This window comes from Coregonus lavaretus (genome assembly GCF_964263955.1).
Source record: "Coregonus lavaretus genome assembly, contig: HAP1_SCAFFOLD_684, whole genome shotgun sequence".
NCBI classification, from domain to species: Eukaryota; Metazoa; Chordata; class Actinopteri; order Salmoniformes; family Salmonidae; genus Coregonus; species Coregonus lavaretus.
Genome location: NW_028162907.1, coordinates 237,414 through 253,207, shown reverse-complemented (window position 1 = coordinate 253,207; position 15,794 = coordinate 237,414). Strand labels below are relative to the sequence as shown.

Sequence of the window (15,794 nt, the reverse complement as noted above, 5' to 3'; positions counted from 1 at the left end):
TTAATCCACACAAAAAACCTATTTTTTTCATTAGTCCACTGATACAGCCCCAAAATTGTTTTGCATGTCAGCAATCAAGTTTTCAAGATAAAGGACTTTTACAAAGTAAATTGTCACATCATTAAATGCTGTCATCCCATTGCAAATCAAACCTATTGAAATGATTGTCAGATACTGTATATTAATTAGTTATGTGTACTATTCTCCCTGTACTGGTGTAAATGTGTACATAATTTGAGGTTGCAGTCATTTTTTTATTTTTTTTTGCACTTGACAATGAAGCGTCCCTCTGAAAAGAAATCCAACAATCAGACTTAAAGTACATATTAATGGAACAAATGTGACATGACCCCATGGAGGTGTCATGTATGAGCTATCCCTTGTTACTAATAGCAACTAGCACAGGATAGGAGAGGAGGGGACTGCACTGATGACTCGCTGGATTATAGAAATATTGGCCTGTGAGGTCCTGTTGTGTGGGGAGAGAGAGGACTGATTCCATCCCATCAGTCACTGTGGCAGCCACATCTGCCATACATCTGTTTGTCAAGGATTTAGTTCCGCTTAAGTTGCTTTTCCATTCAGGAGCCCTGTGTGCTTCCCTCCAATTTAAGCCCTAACTGATGACAAATGGTGGCGCTCCTATGCAGTGGACAGCTGGGGTGCGTGTTAGCAGGCAGGGAGAAATGTAGAATTGCAATGCTATGCTGAGACAAAGACACATGATAGCTCATCGCTATGAGGATGTAGCTTAGCATAGTGCATACTCTACCACCCATCAGTGTGTCAATAAATGTACGTACATTATTTGATTAAATTAGTACACAGAAATCACTTTTTACCCTATTATTATATTATTTTTTCAGGGAAGAAATGATCAAATAGAATGGATGGATTTCAGTCACAGTAGTCTATATCCTCTGTGTATGCAAGTTGCATGTAGATAGGCTGTATCATGCAAATTGTATTACACAGTAAAGCCACATAATCCATCTATTTGAATCAAACTGGTGAGAAAGCAGGAGTATTGGTCTACTTGTTGGAGGATTTGGATGAATACATCCTGATTCAGATGTATTTATATGTCATGAACATCTTTCAAAATGCATTAGCTTGACATAATGGGAGAGATGGGTGCTTGCTTTCTAATTGGTGTGGGATTATAATATGCATCCAGGGTAAAATAAGTCTCTCTCCTTCTCCTGTGGCTGCTTTCCTGCTCCACACATGGGAAGCTGCCATTTCCTACTAGGGTAGATTATATCTGGGGTCTGAGACATCAAAAGGTAAATCCTCTGTACAGTATTATTCCACTGGCATACAGACCAGCCTGGTCTCATAGACTAGACGTAACATAGTAAAAGTAAATCCGGGAATCTAATTAGAATTATATGTTGCATTTGGTATAAGACAGATGGTTATTTGAGGCAAAGTAGGGTGGTTAGTTGGGGTGGATGGGTAGGCGTATAATGTGAACGTCTAGCAACCCAAAGGTTGTGAGTTTGAATCACGAACAACTTTAGCATTTTAGCTAATTAGCAACTTTTCAACTACTTTCTACTTTTTAGCTACTTTGCAGCTACTTAGCATGTTAGCTAACCCTTCCCCAACCCTAACCTTAAACGTAACCCTTTTAACTAATCTTTCCCCTAACCCTAACCTTAACCCTTTAACCTAACTCCTAAACTTAACCATAACCTTAACCCTAACCCCTAACCCTAACTCCTAGCCTAGCTAACATTAGCCAGCTAGCTAACATTAGCCACCTAGCTACCTAGCAAGAAAATTCGTAACATATCATACATATCGCAAATCCGTAACATATTGTACATTTAGAAAATGTGTAACATATTGTACGTTTAGCAAATTCTACAATACGAATTGTAATTGGTAACATATCATACGAAATGGGTATTGAAATTCACAAATTAATACATACCAGGGAAATATAACATATCATATAAAAACGAGGATTATGGATTTACGTACAGAATAATACGAAATGCTCTGAGACCAGGTTGGACAGACAGATATAGTAGCTATAAATTGCAATACTGCCGCCAGCCGCAGGGAGGTGGTCTGGCTTCTTAGTGCAAACTTCCTCACGTTTTTTAAATATTTTTTCAGGTTTAATCGAAAGAGGCTACTAAAACACATGCGGCCAATAGCATGACTGTCTAATTATGTGTCAGGGTTTAGCCTGCGATAGTTTACTGGACAGTTTCAGTTCTGCTTACATTTTCAGGTGTCCTAAAAACAGGGAGAGCACGACTTTGATTGGGAAAGCATTGCGGGCAACCTGCCTTTTCTCAGAAAGGGAGCAACTTTGAGAGGATATGGTGCCATTTTCCATGGCTAAATGCTTGAAAATTATTAAGTGATTATTTATCTTAAAGTAAAAGCGTTTTATAGCAATATTGATAATGATATGTGATATAAGGAGCTACGATTCGCAATGAAAAACATTTAAAAGTGAATATGCTAGTCAAAGTTAAGATGTTGATTGCATACTTTAATGTTTTTTCAATGCTTTTTACGAGTCTCGTTCTCTAGGAAGACGCCCTACTGTACCCTGTGAACGATAACGTCATCATGTCGGTGCATAAACTGGTTACTGTAATTGTATGGAACGGAAGGAGGTGGGGTGCTGCTGTTTAAGACATTGATCATTGACGTTGCAAAGAATGAACGGAGCGGCTCAAACAATCCTGGCGACATTCTGAACGCTGATGAATGAAACCTAATCCATGGTCGATTATCAGGAGATTTTATGGATTTCCTATAAGAAACTATACTCTGGGTGAATAGTTCCAGTTTATATATACCTCTCCTTCTCCTCCCTGGCTCCCTCTACTCACCGCTCTAACAACGCAGAAGTCTCCACGGTCTTCATCATAAGTCATTTTCATGAACAATGACAACCAAGTTGCTGGTGTCTTTCTTACTTCTGTCAGTCCAACGGGTGCGGTAAGTCTCGTGACTGTTACGATAATAGGCGTTGTTTTTACATATTTGTGAATTGTGGTAAAATGAATTAAATAAATTAGAGCCTATTATGTGCTATGTATGGTGCGCGGGTCTTTGGCGCAAAAACACCGACCTTCTTGCGGAGTATTAATTGAACTTCAGAGTCATTGTTTGGCCAAATAGCTATTTGTAGTGACCATTTGCATTATTAATTGTCGAACGTGTTTGCATGGCCTATTCTATCACATAATCAATAGGTAGCCTAAGTAGGTAAATACTGTAGGTAGCCTAGTTTAATTACAGTATGTATGACCGGGAGCGTCCGTAGTCATTGGTTTTGTGTAGAGATGTGTTTGATTTTGGATTATATATTTTTCTGTTCAATAAATTACTTATTGTACGATGTCAGTTTAAAGTTTGGTTTCATTTGCACTTGTTATGCACTGAATTCAAAAACCTAGGCCGAGTAAGACTATTATGACTGATCGATTTTTAATGCATGAATTATAATCTAATGTCTGTGATTTTGAGGATTTAAAAAATAAAATATTACAACGGACTTATTTTTCTCTATGATGTTTAGTTCCGACCCAGACCCAAGGGACTACGATGGGGACTATGAGGACACTACTGTCAATCAGATGCTGGCTCCCAAAAACCATCAGGCCGAGGCCACGCTCATATTAAATAACTTACTTAAGGACTACGACAAGACACTACGCCCTGATATTGGAGGTGAGTTACATTTCTGTATTTTTACTGCGGATATGATAAAAAAAACTTTCAATGGAGTGTCTAAGTTGGTTTGGTGATACGCGCACCTTCAATGGCTATGGCGGAAGCGCGCTGTCCATGGTGCTGAAAGGTCCTCCTCGGGCGCGGTGCTCGCTCACTGGTGCTTTTGTGCGTGTTTTTTCCACCAACGCGCTCAGAGCTTCACTTGACAACCTAATCAACCAAGCAGGAGGAGGAAATCATTCCAGATAAACAGATACACATTTGGCCAGCCTATTTGTTTACCGGTACATGGCCAACCCAGATTACAGTAATAATAGTAGCCCATTAACGATGAGTGGTAACGATGAGTGGGGCATTGTATTGTACAGTAGGCATAGGTTAGTTTCCGTGAGACAACCATCTCCCCATCTGTCCCTTGTTGATTACAAATGGAATCTAGATGAAAGGCAGTTGTCAGAAACTCAATGCTGGTCATAAAATATTAACATTTGCACTTGAGGATAACATGCAGCCAAAGACAGATTCAGGATATTTATGTTAATGGTAACAGAGTAGGTATTGTTGATTATCTCAGTAGTAAGCCGAGTTCTTCCCACAGGGCTGTCTTCATACAGTAGACACATGCTGTTTCTCTTAGCTTCCTGAGTCTGACAACTAAGTGATAGAACTATACTGAACAAAAATATAAATGCAACAATTTCATTAATTTTACTGAGTTACAGTTCATATGAGGAAATCAGTCAATTGTATTAAATTCAGTAGGCCCTAATCTATGGATTTCACATGACTGGGAATACAGATATGCATCTGTTGGTCACAAAATGAGACTCACAATGGGCCTCAGGAACTCGTCACAGTATTTTTGTGCATTCAAATTGCCATCGATAAAATGCAATTATGTTCGTTGTCCCTTATGCCTGCCCATACCATAACCCCACCACCACCATGGGGCCCTCTGTTCACAACGTTGACATCAGCAAACTGCTCGTCCACACGACGCCATGCACATGGTCTGCGGTTGTGAGGCTGGTTGGACATACTGTTAAATTCTTGAAAATAATGTAGGAGGCAGCTTATGGTAGAGAAATGAACATTCAATCTCCGGCAACAGCTCTGGTGGACATTCCTGCAGTAAGCATGCAAATTGCATGCTACCTCAAAACTTGAGACATCTGTGGCATTGTGTTGTGTGACAAAACTGCACATTTTAGAGTGGCCTTTTATGCTCCCCAGCACAAGGTGCACCTGTGTAATGATCATGCTGTTCAATCAGCTTCTTGATATGCCACACCTGTTAGGTGGATGGATTATCTTGGCAAAGGAGAAATGCTCACTAACAGGGATGTAAACAAATTTGTGTACAACATTTTTGAGAAATAAGCTTTTTGTGCGTATGGAAAATGTATTGGGTTTTTATTCCAGCTCATAAAACATGGGACCAAGACTTTACATGTTACGTTTATAATTTTGTTCAGTGAGCATAATTCAATACAATCGTTTGATAAATATGATAATGAGCACGACCACAGACACCACTGTTTCATTTGTATTCAGTATTCTAAAAGTTTCACATGTAGTAGGTGTACATATAATCGTGGCAACTAAGAACCAAATCTTGCGCTGTCCATGAGAGACTAATATACATTGCATGATGATGTCAGGGGCGGATTGGTCATCTGGCAATTCTGGCAGATGCCAGATGGGCTGGACCATTTTTTAGATGGGTGTGCTGGTCAACATTGACACACACCATCTTTTTATTTTTATAAAAATAAATATATGAAAAAAGTGACATGGCCGGCGGCCCATGGGCCTGTTAAGACTTTAAAATGTATCTGTTATACTAATCTGTAATGAGCCTTTGGCTGATCAGTGGGCAATGGCCGACCCCCCTACCAAGATTGTCCGGCCTGGTTTTCTGATAGGCTGAGCTGAGGTCATACAAACACATTCGAAGTCAAACGCGGTATAAGCAAAGATAACTGCTCCAACTCTGTCATCAGTTAGACAGCCAATATTATGGATAGTAAAAAACGGAAAGTTGGTGCCGATAAACTTCTACATTGTCACCTCACTAAAAACATACTTTTTTGGGGGTGACTAAAACCATGATTTGGTCAAACAGTAAAGTGCATTATCCTCATGATTCCTGTAATGAAAGTGTCTGCCCTGCCACCGTGCCTGTTTCGCTAGGGCCTGCTGCTGTGATGAGAAAGCCACTCTCCTCTCCCCCCATGCACTCAAGAGAAAAATATGTTCTGATTGTATAACATTTCAAAATGCAATTGCGGGAAAAACACCGCTTTGGAAGCTTCGCCCCTTTGTCCCTGTCGAAGAGAGGGGGGTTTCAGCTTTCTGTAGGTGTAATTGATATTTAACAACTCTCAATATTCACCTCAATAGCAACAATTTTACAAGCAATATATCTGAAATGGCTTTGACATATGGAGCGGCGTGTGTGAAATGCACACCGGCCATTGCGAGGGCCTACAACTGCAACGTTTTTTGGTGACATTCAATTTACTGTTGGATGAATACATTGCTGCTAGCAGTGGGCATTATATTTATAGTTAGCTATCTAGCTAATATGCTTTGAGTCTCTACTTCCTCAGGTGTTGAACCCCAAAGTAATTAGCCTATGATATTGGTGCGCATAAAAATCCTGAAATTCTGAAGTCCTATTTTGACCGTAAAATATAGAAGCTATACTCTAATTGTCATACCAAAATGCATGGCAATTGCTGGATTAGGTTGCACATCAAAATATATTGAGTCATGTATTCCTGCTTGGATGTGTTAGATGAAACAACATATTTATTTGAATAACTCAGTAGTCTATTTATAATCACTATGAATGACTTCATAAGATGATTACTCATGATTTGGGTCCGACCAAATCATGGGCTGGTGCCACCAACTGTAAAAGTTAGTTGCACCAGTGACGCCATGGGATAATGTTAGTAATTAGTAATTAGTAATGAACACTTAGGGTATGTGTTGATTCAGGGGAACACACAAGACAGGCACTAATTTACAATGTATCCGAAGTCATTAGCTTGGCTTTTATAACATACAAATCTTAAGGAATAATCCACTCAAAAATGATATTTTATTAATTTTTTTATTAGTCCACTGTTGATACAGTCCCAAAATGTTTTGCATGTCAGCAATCACATTTTCACGATATAGAACTTTCAAAAAGCAAATTGTAACTTGCCACCATCATGATGATCCAAAATGCATCATATGATGCAAAACGCATCATCATGATGATGTGGCAAGTGACAATTTGCTTTGAGTTGGTGGCGCACTCAGTGATGTGGGCTGGTGTGGAGAAAATGCCAGGGCCAGATTTTTGTCCCAGTCCGCCCCGTTGCATGTAGGGGTTTTACAGTAATGACTGAAGGTCAGATGTAATGTATTACAAATAGGGCCAAATGTACTCTTTATTCTAGTTTTATTATGTATTTTTGTCTCTTATTCATGTAAACTATGTAAACCACATATTTACTGTAGACCTATGCTCTTTTTGAATGCTGTACAATGCCATAATATGCATTGTATATTCATAAACATGTATGAATATATTGCATGCCTGTAATACAAGCTGTATACTACAATGCTTTGCGCCTTGGGACATTGTATTCCCAGAGTTCAGAACTCCAACATCACCTGACAGATTATGGATATTGATGCATCTCTCGGTTCAGCTCACATGAGGGAAGTGGCTGCTTCTGTGTCCTTATTATGTCAGCTTCCTTTTGGGTTGTCAGGGGATCCTAGACAAAGTGGGTCAGAAGATTATTCCTCAGCATGCCAAGATGATGCACCACCCAGTTTGGGAATCACACCACGGTACATCAGCATCAAACTCAGGAAGTAGCATTCCTCACGTGGCACTCCTCCAGGGTAGGCACGGGAACAGTGGGGGATTCAGAGGGATTCATTCACAGAGAACAGAGTTGAACCTTGGCTGCTCCTCTAGCTTGGCTGCTCCTCTAGACCTCGATGGGGCTAGGCTGGATGTGTTGGGCTATGTTGGATGACTGACAGGGCATGTCTGCTTGAAAGATGTAAGTCACGGGTTTATTTCCAGGTTGAAGGGTGTGAGAGTGTGAGTAACACTTGATGTTGCTAATTATCTGAGTGGCATGGCCACCCGCTGCCAGCTGTTGTAGCACATGGGAAAGTGTCGCGTTAGTCAGACACGTACCTACACCAGTCTGTGTTTGTGTGTGTGTGTCTGGACTTGTTTTCCCATTTGTCCGGACCAGAATGTCCTGACAAGTGACCAGAATGTCCTGACAAGACAGGAAAACAAGAACAATTCTGAAAAGTCACACATTTTGCATGTCCTGAAAAGTAATAATGCTATTTTTAAGGGTTAAGTTTAGGGTTTGAGGTTAAGGTTAGGGTTAGGCTTAGGGTTGTGGTTTTTTGATGGGAATACATTTTAACTCCCCAAAAAGTCCTGACAAGTAACTGAAACATGGCTGTATATGTGTGAGTGTGAGTGTGAGTGTGAGTGTGAGTGTGAGTGTGTGTGTGTGTGAGTGTGTGGGGGGGGGGGGGGTGTGTGTGTGAGCGAGAGAAAGAAAGAGAGCGAGAGAGAGATCATGCATGTGTGTGTGTGTGTGTGCCGTGTGTGTGTGCGTGCGTGTGTGTGTGTGTTTGAGCATGGTTTGTGCAGGTGTGTGTGAGTGTGTTTGCATAGAGTGTGTGGATGGGTAAGAGGAGATCCTCACTCCAGTCTATCTTTTTGAAGTGTGAATTAACAACCCTGGCATTAGTCAGGCTGCTGTTGGAAATGATTGAAGAGGGACTTTGATTTCTGACAAAAACGCAGGTGCGTCACCGTTAAATATAAATTGCCTTCAGACACCAATGGGTTTAGAACGAGTGCAGCTGCTCTTCTCTGAACATCCCTGTTCCTGGCGGCCTATTTGTTCAACGGAAATGCTTATCCCCACCCAAAGATGCATTTTAAACATTCGTTATACATTTGCACTGATGACAATACCTCTGGAGGTGGTAGCACTACTGTGGTTCTGCACAATGCAAAGTTTGACCCCACGTCGAGTTTGAACTATTTTCTAAAAATCACACCATCCAGATTCACAATGAAGGCAATCCAAGGCCGACACTCATTTTTCTTTCTGACTTTGGATGGCTCTTATTCAGGGAGATGAACCTTGCTCACCCAGACACAGTGCTAGACTGGCTGTACAGCACAGAACAGCACACCCACTACACATTTCCACTGGGTCAGATGTGACTGCACAGCCTCCACATTTGCCCTCAGCAAATGTATTTATCTTCTCTTCAGAATGGAGATTCCAGTGATAAAACTGCATTGGCTGGATCCCAATCAGATGGAATCTGTTTTGGATATTTTGGCAAGGTCGGCTGCAGAAGTGGTGTAACTTTACCTGGATTGGATAGACTGTTATTGACTGTATGATGTTGGATGGTATTGCCATTGATTTTCTTGTGCTGTTTGCAGGGCTATTAGGCATCAATATCCTTCATGATAGCTATTTATTATTCCAGAGCCGTTATCCCCTGTTTTACGTGATGTCATCAGAGACACAGAATCCAGTTTTCTATCAAAATGCTTTCTGAACAGAGGGCCACAAAATTGGTCTGGACATTTCATCTACTCAGGTTTAGTAGATGGATAACGGTCGGAGAGTAGTAGACTTTTAGAATCTTAAAGGCTTCGCTTGGCTGCGCTAGATAGTCTCAGTCCTCTCGCAAAATCCAGTTTGCGAATGAATTGATTTCAGAACAGGGGCCCAGAAAATTGGTCTAGTCATTTGATCTACTTCAGGTGTAGTAGATGGATAATGGTCGTGGAGTAGTAGACTTTTAGAACGCTATAGGCTTAGCTTGGCTACACTGGGCAGACTCAGTCCTCTCAAGATTCTCCACAGTGACACATTGACGCAAACTTCCCGCAGACAGGGAATGCCTGATATACCCTTTCTCTATTTTAAGCCCCCTGAAATTTCATTAGATTAGATCACCCACCGGAGAGGAGAGCCGAGATTCCCAGACAGACAGACTCAATTAAATGGAATCCACATCTGATCAGGGAAGCACTCATCTCTGACTCCTCATTTAGTTCCACCATGGTCATCCCCACTTCCTGAATCTAGCAGGTGCCCAGAGAATCATGCAAGACTTTGATTGGTTTGATACGGGCGCTGCTGAGGTGCAAGGGTGTGAATGGAGGTTATCCTTATGGATGTTAAACTTCTTTAGAGTATCTTCCACCCTCCCATTGTTAGGGATTACTAGGGTGTTTAAGGAGGGAATACAAATGATTATTTCCACAGTTGTAATGTAAAGGGCTTTGGAACCAGCTCAGTATAATCCCCAGACTTTCTGTCAGAATCTGCTGTGACATATTCAGTATAATACTAATGGAAGCTGTCTGACAATTTTAATACACAACTCATCTTTATTCTGTTTTTTTTTTAATGAAAGAGGGGATTTAATATGGAACTGAATATGCTTCAGGGTGGTGGGGTGTGTGGGGGGATATCTGTGTGTTTGTGTGTGTGTGTGTGTGCGTGTGCACGTGCATGTGTGTGTGTGTGTGTGTGTGTGTGTGTGCTTACTGTTTACATTCCTCATCTGCCCTTTTAGAATGTGTAAGACAAAACATCTATAATATATCAACCAACTTGTCCCACTTCTGCAACGTACAAGATTGATGCTACAAATTACCCACAGATACATAGAAGAAACTCCTCACTGGTCATATCAAGCGACTGAGCATCCATCTTGGATTCCCATCCATCAGAAAGTAACAGAGATCACTTGACCTAATGTCACCTGTTTCCCATCAGAGAAAGTTAAGCCATCGCCTCCGGCTCTACAGTGATCAGGTTAGCGGGAGCCACAATGGCAGGACCTGAAACAGAACCACACATCCTAATGAAGATAGGATCGCCAGAGGTGCACTATACATCTTCAAAGTCTCTCTCATATAATGAGCTCTATCCATATGCCCCCTCCCATTCTGCTGAACTTAATACTGTTAGTGTGGATCTCACAGGTCTCAACTCCAGTAAAGCAGGGTCTTGTGGATTAATAGGCTATTAGCCCATTCCCTGTGCTATTGTTAAAGGGACGCTCAGCAATTTAGCCAGGGCATTCACAAACATTGGAACCCAGCTACAGATTCATTTGCTGTTGTTTTCTTACGAAGCAGCCCCATATCCTCATGCCATTTGGTGTGTAATTTGGCGAAATTAGATCGCAATGTCCCAAAACATGGCGTCCCCAGTCTATCTGTCTACTTTTCAAGAAAATGGCCTAACAAGTCTTGTTAGGGAGCCTAACAAGACATGGGGAAGCAGATGAAAATCTATTCAATGGTTATCCCGGTTAGAGGCAACAGGAAATTATGTTGTGATGATGTGGACATTGCAGGTTCACTCAGAATGTTAGTCAGAGGCTGCGTTTAGACAGGCAGCCCAAATTTGGTCTTTTGTTCAGTAGTTGGTCTTTTGATCTGAAAAAGATCTGATGTGAAAAGATCTGATGTGATTGGTCAAAATACCAATTAGTGGAAAAACTATCAGAATTGGGCTGCCTGTGTAATTGTGACAAAACCAATTAGTGCAGTGTGTAGTGTTAACAGTGTCTGCATCCCACAAACATCAGGTCTTGGAGAGCCTAGATAGATTCTAATGGATTTCTATGCAAATTGACACAAAAATCACACCTGTCCTTACAGTGTTTACATTCTAAGTTCACCCACATATAATTTATTTTCCACTATGTGTGATTGATTGAATTGGGTCTCATTACCATTTTCAAATGTACTTTATTCATTGTACAGCAATACTGTCACCTATAAATGCTTTGTAGTTATCAACTACAGCTCTCGCCCCTAGTCTCTCTTTTGATAAGGACAAGTAGAGGATATTAGTTTCAGGGTGCAGCGGAGGCCAGGGACACAGCCACCTGCGATGTCTCACTTCCTGTTATAATATAGTCTGTCCCCAAACTCCCAGAACACACTAGGTCATGTCTGTCTACCACCTCACTTTTAATGACCTCCGTCTGTCTGGCAGAGAGAAGTAGAAGACAGTTAGACAGAGTGCAGCGAGGCTCGATCTAACCCTGACTGCGTCCCATATGGCACCCTGTTCCCTTTATAGTGCACTACATTTAACCAGAGCCCTATATAGGGAATAGGGTTCTATTTGGGATGCAGACACTGTTAACACTACTCCTAAGATGGATGACAGATATCACCCGGCGCCCATTGATCTCATCTGAAGATGTTTGTGTTTGGATTGTTGTTGTGAAAGATGAAATGAGCTTGTCACGATTCCAGCAGAGAGGAGATAGAAAGGAAGAAAGTGACTGGAGGGTGACGAGAGTGGCATTGTGCACATTTGCTAGAGACGCAAACCTTGGACAGGGTATAACTTCCATCACGCTGCTCACCGAGGCTCGAACCCAGGACCTCTGCTTTGCTAGCACACGTGACCACCCACCCGAAGCGTCTTACCAGTCGGCGCCACCGAACAGTTAACGATTCAGCGCTGCAAGTGGCGACACTTCAGGCTGAGGAGTATGTTTCACACATCCCCATGTGCTACAAAGACACTGGAGAGCCTGTCATATAGCTTCTTACCCTCTCAAAATAGGAGTACTGATCTAGGATCAGGATCCCGCTGTCCATGTGATCGTATTCATTGTAATCTAACAGTCAAGCTGATCCTAGATCAGCACTCCTGCCCTGAGACACTTGATACATATGGCCCCAGGTCAGAAAAGATCAGATCAGACCAGACAACAGCAATGCAAAGGCAACTGAATATGTTTTAATACAATGTAAGGGGAATTAAACTAGGGGAATTAAACTAGTGGAATTGAGCGGTCATGGTGAATGAGACCGGCGGGACTGACTAGGGCAAATGTATTTCTCATCACATTGACAGGCTAACTGGGTGTAAAAGCTGGTCCTCCATTAAAACCCTCATGGGGGCATTTTACTCTGCAGATGGGGAGTTGTAATCATGCTTGCTTAATCAGGAAGGGGAGGGAGGGAGGGCGGAGTGTGTGTGTGTGTGTTGTCTGTGTGTGTGTTGTCTGTGTGTGTGTGTGTGTGTGTGTGTGTGTGTGTGTGGGCCAGCCTTGCTGTGAATAAATCACTGATAACAGTAAGTGAACAAACTCAAGTCCTAGCAGCATAGAATAAACATATGGGGAAACTCTACAGAGGATTCTTATGAGCAGTGCATTCACCTTCTCATGTGTCATGATTATATTGAATTTAACAATACAACTACTGTACATGACTACTACTTTGAAAAATACCCCCCCGGGTGCACGTTTTGGTTTTTGCCCTAGCACTACACAGCTGATTCAAATAATCAAAGCTTGATGATGAGTTGGTTATTTGAATCAGCTGTGTAGTGCTAGGGCAAAAACCAAAACGTGCACCCAGGGGGGACCCCACGACTGAGTTTGGGAAACCCTGAATTAAAGTACTTTACCAATGACTTCAAAAAAGTTGCTGCAATAAATGTAAATTGCGTTATTTGATGATAGTGGTTAAAGTGGCACTTAATAATAGCCTATCTATCTTCATGCTGTGACAAGATGTACTCTGCTATTTTCTTGCGTCTGAATTCTACAAAACAGTCAAATATCTATTCCTCCATTACACCCTGTTGCAATTAAAGTACATCTTTGTGCGGATCTTTCTGTCATAGTCAGAGAGACAGTCTGATGTGAGTGTACTGCACCACCTCAACAGTTAATTGCCGAAGTTGCCAAAGCCTATGAAAAAGGCTAATGTGCAATGACAGAGGTGCACTTAGCCACACAAGCGTGAACTGCTCATTACAGCAACGCCTTGTAAGATTAGGTATAGAGAACAGGCTTTAAATTATGAAATGTAGGGTTGGAATCGTGTATGGCATGTTATTCAATAGATTTGAGCCGTGCGGAACAACTTCTTCTAGTATAGGCATCACTTCAAGTGATAGTTCACTCCCAAAATCAATATGTGTCAGGTGCTTTCATCCCTCAGAAATGGTTGAAAGTCGACCACAGTCAACAACAGATTTGTAGGCATGTCCATTTAAACACTTTTGACATGGTACCCTAGGCTTGGCAGTGCTACTACGCTTGGTTGGTGTTAAAAATAGTGTTTACAGTGATTTCTCTTTCTGTATTTTACAGTTAAACCAACTCTTATCGACGTTGACATATATGTCAATAGCATCGGACCTGTATCATCAATAGACATGGTAAGTGAATATTTCTCTCTCTCGCTCTCTCTCTGCCTCTCTCACTCTCTCTCTCTCTCTCTCTCTCTCTCTCTCTCTCCTAATTATCATGAACATAATTTGATTACTTCGTTTTTCTGTGCTGCTTGAAAAAAGGTCAACTGTGGGCCAAGAGAGTTAAGGCAAGATACACATTCCATCATCCTTCATATCCCCTGTGAGCTGGGCTGCACAGACAGGAAAGCAGTTGTATCTGGTGGTGAAGTGGGATGTGTGGGTGATGGAATGAGAAATAGAGCCTGTGGTCACAGTGCTCAGACAACTGGTTATACTGCAGTAACTGTATCAGTATGCTCTGCATGTAAATGACTCAAATGTAAATGACTCAAATGTAAATGACTCAAATGTCAATGACTCAAAGGTACATGACTAAACTTTAAGTGTTTTCTCAGTCGGGCCTTGCATTATAATACTTATAGTAGCATAAGGGTGAAGTGCCTTGCTCAAGGGCACATCAACAGATTGTTCACCTAGTCTGCTCCGGGATTCGAACCTGCGACCTTTCAGTTACTGGCCCAACGCTTTTAACCGCTAATATCCATAATTTGGTGTGTATTCTATGTGGTGTGCTAGTATGAACTTTAGAACTTTAGACTTTGTCTACCCTCCTCCAGATTCCAATAGATTGCTACAGGATTATATGGGACTAGTGAGAGCATAATGAATATTGAATACGTATGATGGTGTAATACAACTCTGGCTCCCATTGTGGTAAGAACAACCCTTAGTGTGTTATTCATGATATACATCAGGGTTCTTAAGCCTTATTGCTTACTTACTTAGTCAATCTTATATGTAATGTCCCTATGTTTAGTAATCAACTTCATAGGTAGTGTAGTGTGCTGTTGTGTTTCATTGTTGTACCCTTCAGTCCGGGCAACAGCCATTTCTGTTTAGAATCAACAGCTACACCTACTAGTGAGTCACCAGACCATCACATTACTGAATGATGTTCACCCCATCTTGGATTTTTACCAGATTATTTCAGATACACAGTGATTGATGAGTAACATAGATCTCCACCACGATGTGACTTTGGCTAGACTACGATAGCCTATAGGAGCATCCAACACCCTCCCTTAGCCCCGCCCCTGTAACTGTTTGTCCTGGCAACATTACAAAGCCAGGAGGAAAAGAAAACAACAGATTTCTTCAGCTCGGCTTGGCTGCAAACCCCCGTCACACTTCAGTGCACACTGAGCATCACTCTGTGAACTGTGGAGTAATCTCCCATGTCTTGAATGTCCATTTAACGCATTTAGATCATCAGAACTCTGTTTCTGGAAGACGAAGCGGCAGGTCAAGTCGATGGGTTGTATGGAACAGGGCATCCATATTGATCATGTACTATAATTGTTACATGTTCATATACAGTAGGGTTAGTAGTCAATGGACTCACCCAGGCATGATGTTTTATGAACATAGCTAGTGATAGCTAATGATCTTATTTTTTTAATAAATGGGAACTTTGTGTAATACCCATCCATATTGATAATGTACAATACTATATATTGGGTTTATATAGTCAATGAAGGCTACTCACTCAGACATGATGTTCTATGTTCATGTACTCTACTATAATTGTTTCTGTTTAAGCCATATATATAAACCTAGTATGTAGTCACCCAGACATGATGTTCCATGGGCATTGTTAGTGATCTAAAGAGAAGGAGAGTATTTTTGCAATCGGGGAATGGTTAGGGTTTATTTACACCAACGGTACTGAGTGCTCGGATGAGTCAACGTCACTGAAGCGGATATTAATCTAGG

At 41.4% G+C, this 15,794-nt stretch overlaps 1 protein-coding gene across 1 annotated transcript in view; it reads left to right on the top strand.

The window, feature by feature from the left end:
- Window positions 1–2,914: 2,914 nt before the first annotated feature.
- LOC311118704 (gamma-aminobutyric acid receptor subunit gamma-3-like) overlaps window positions 2,915–15,794 on the top strand; it is a gene marked incomplete at both ends in the record, with an annotated part of 48,873 nt that continues 35,993 nt past the window's right edge. Inside the window, 3 exons of the mRNA XM_084193492.1 lie at window positions 2,915–2,967; window positions 3,551–3,702; window positions 13,918–13,985. Coding sequence (XP_084049618.1) covers window positions 2,915–2,967; window positions 3,551–3,702; window positions 13,918–13,985 — 273 coding nt within the window. The remainder of the gene's footprint in view (window positions 2,968–3,550; window positions 3,703–13,917; window positions 13,986–15,794) is intronic.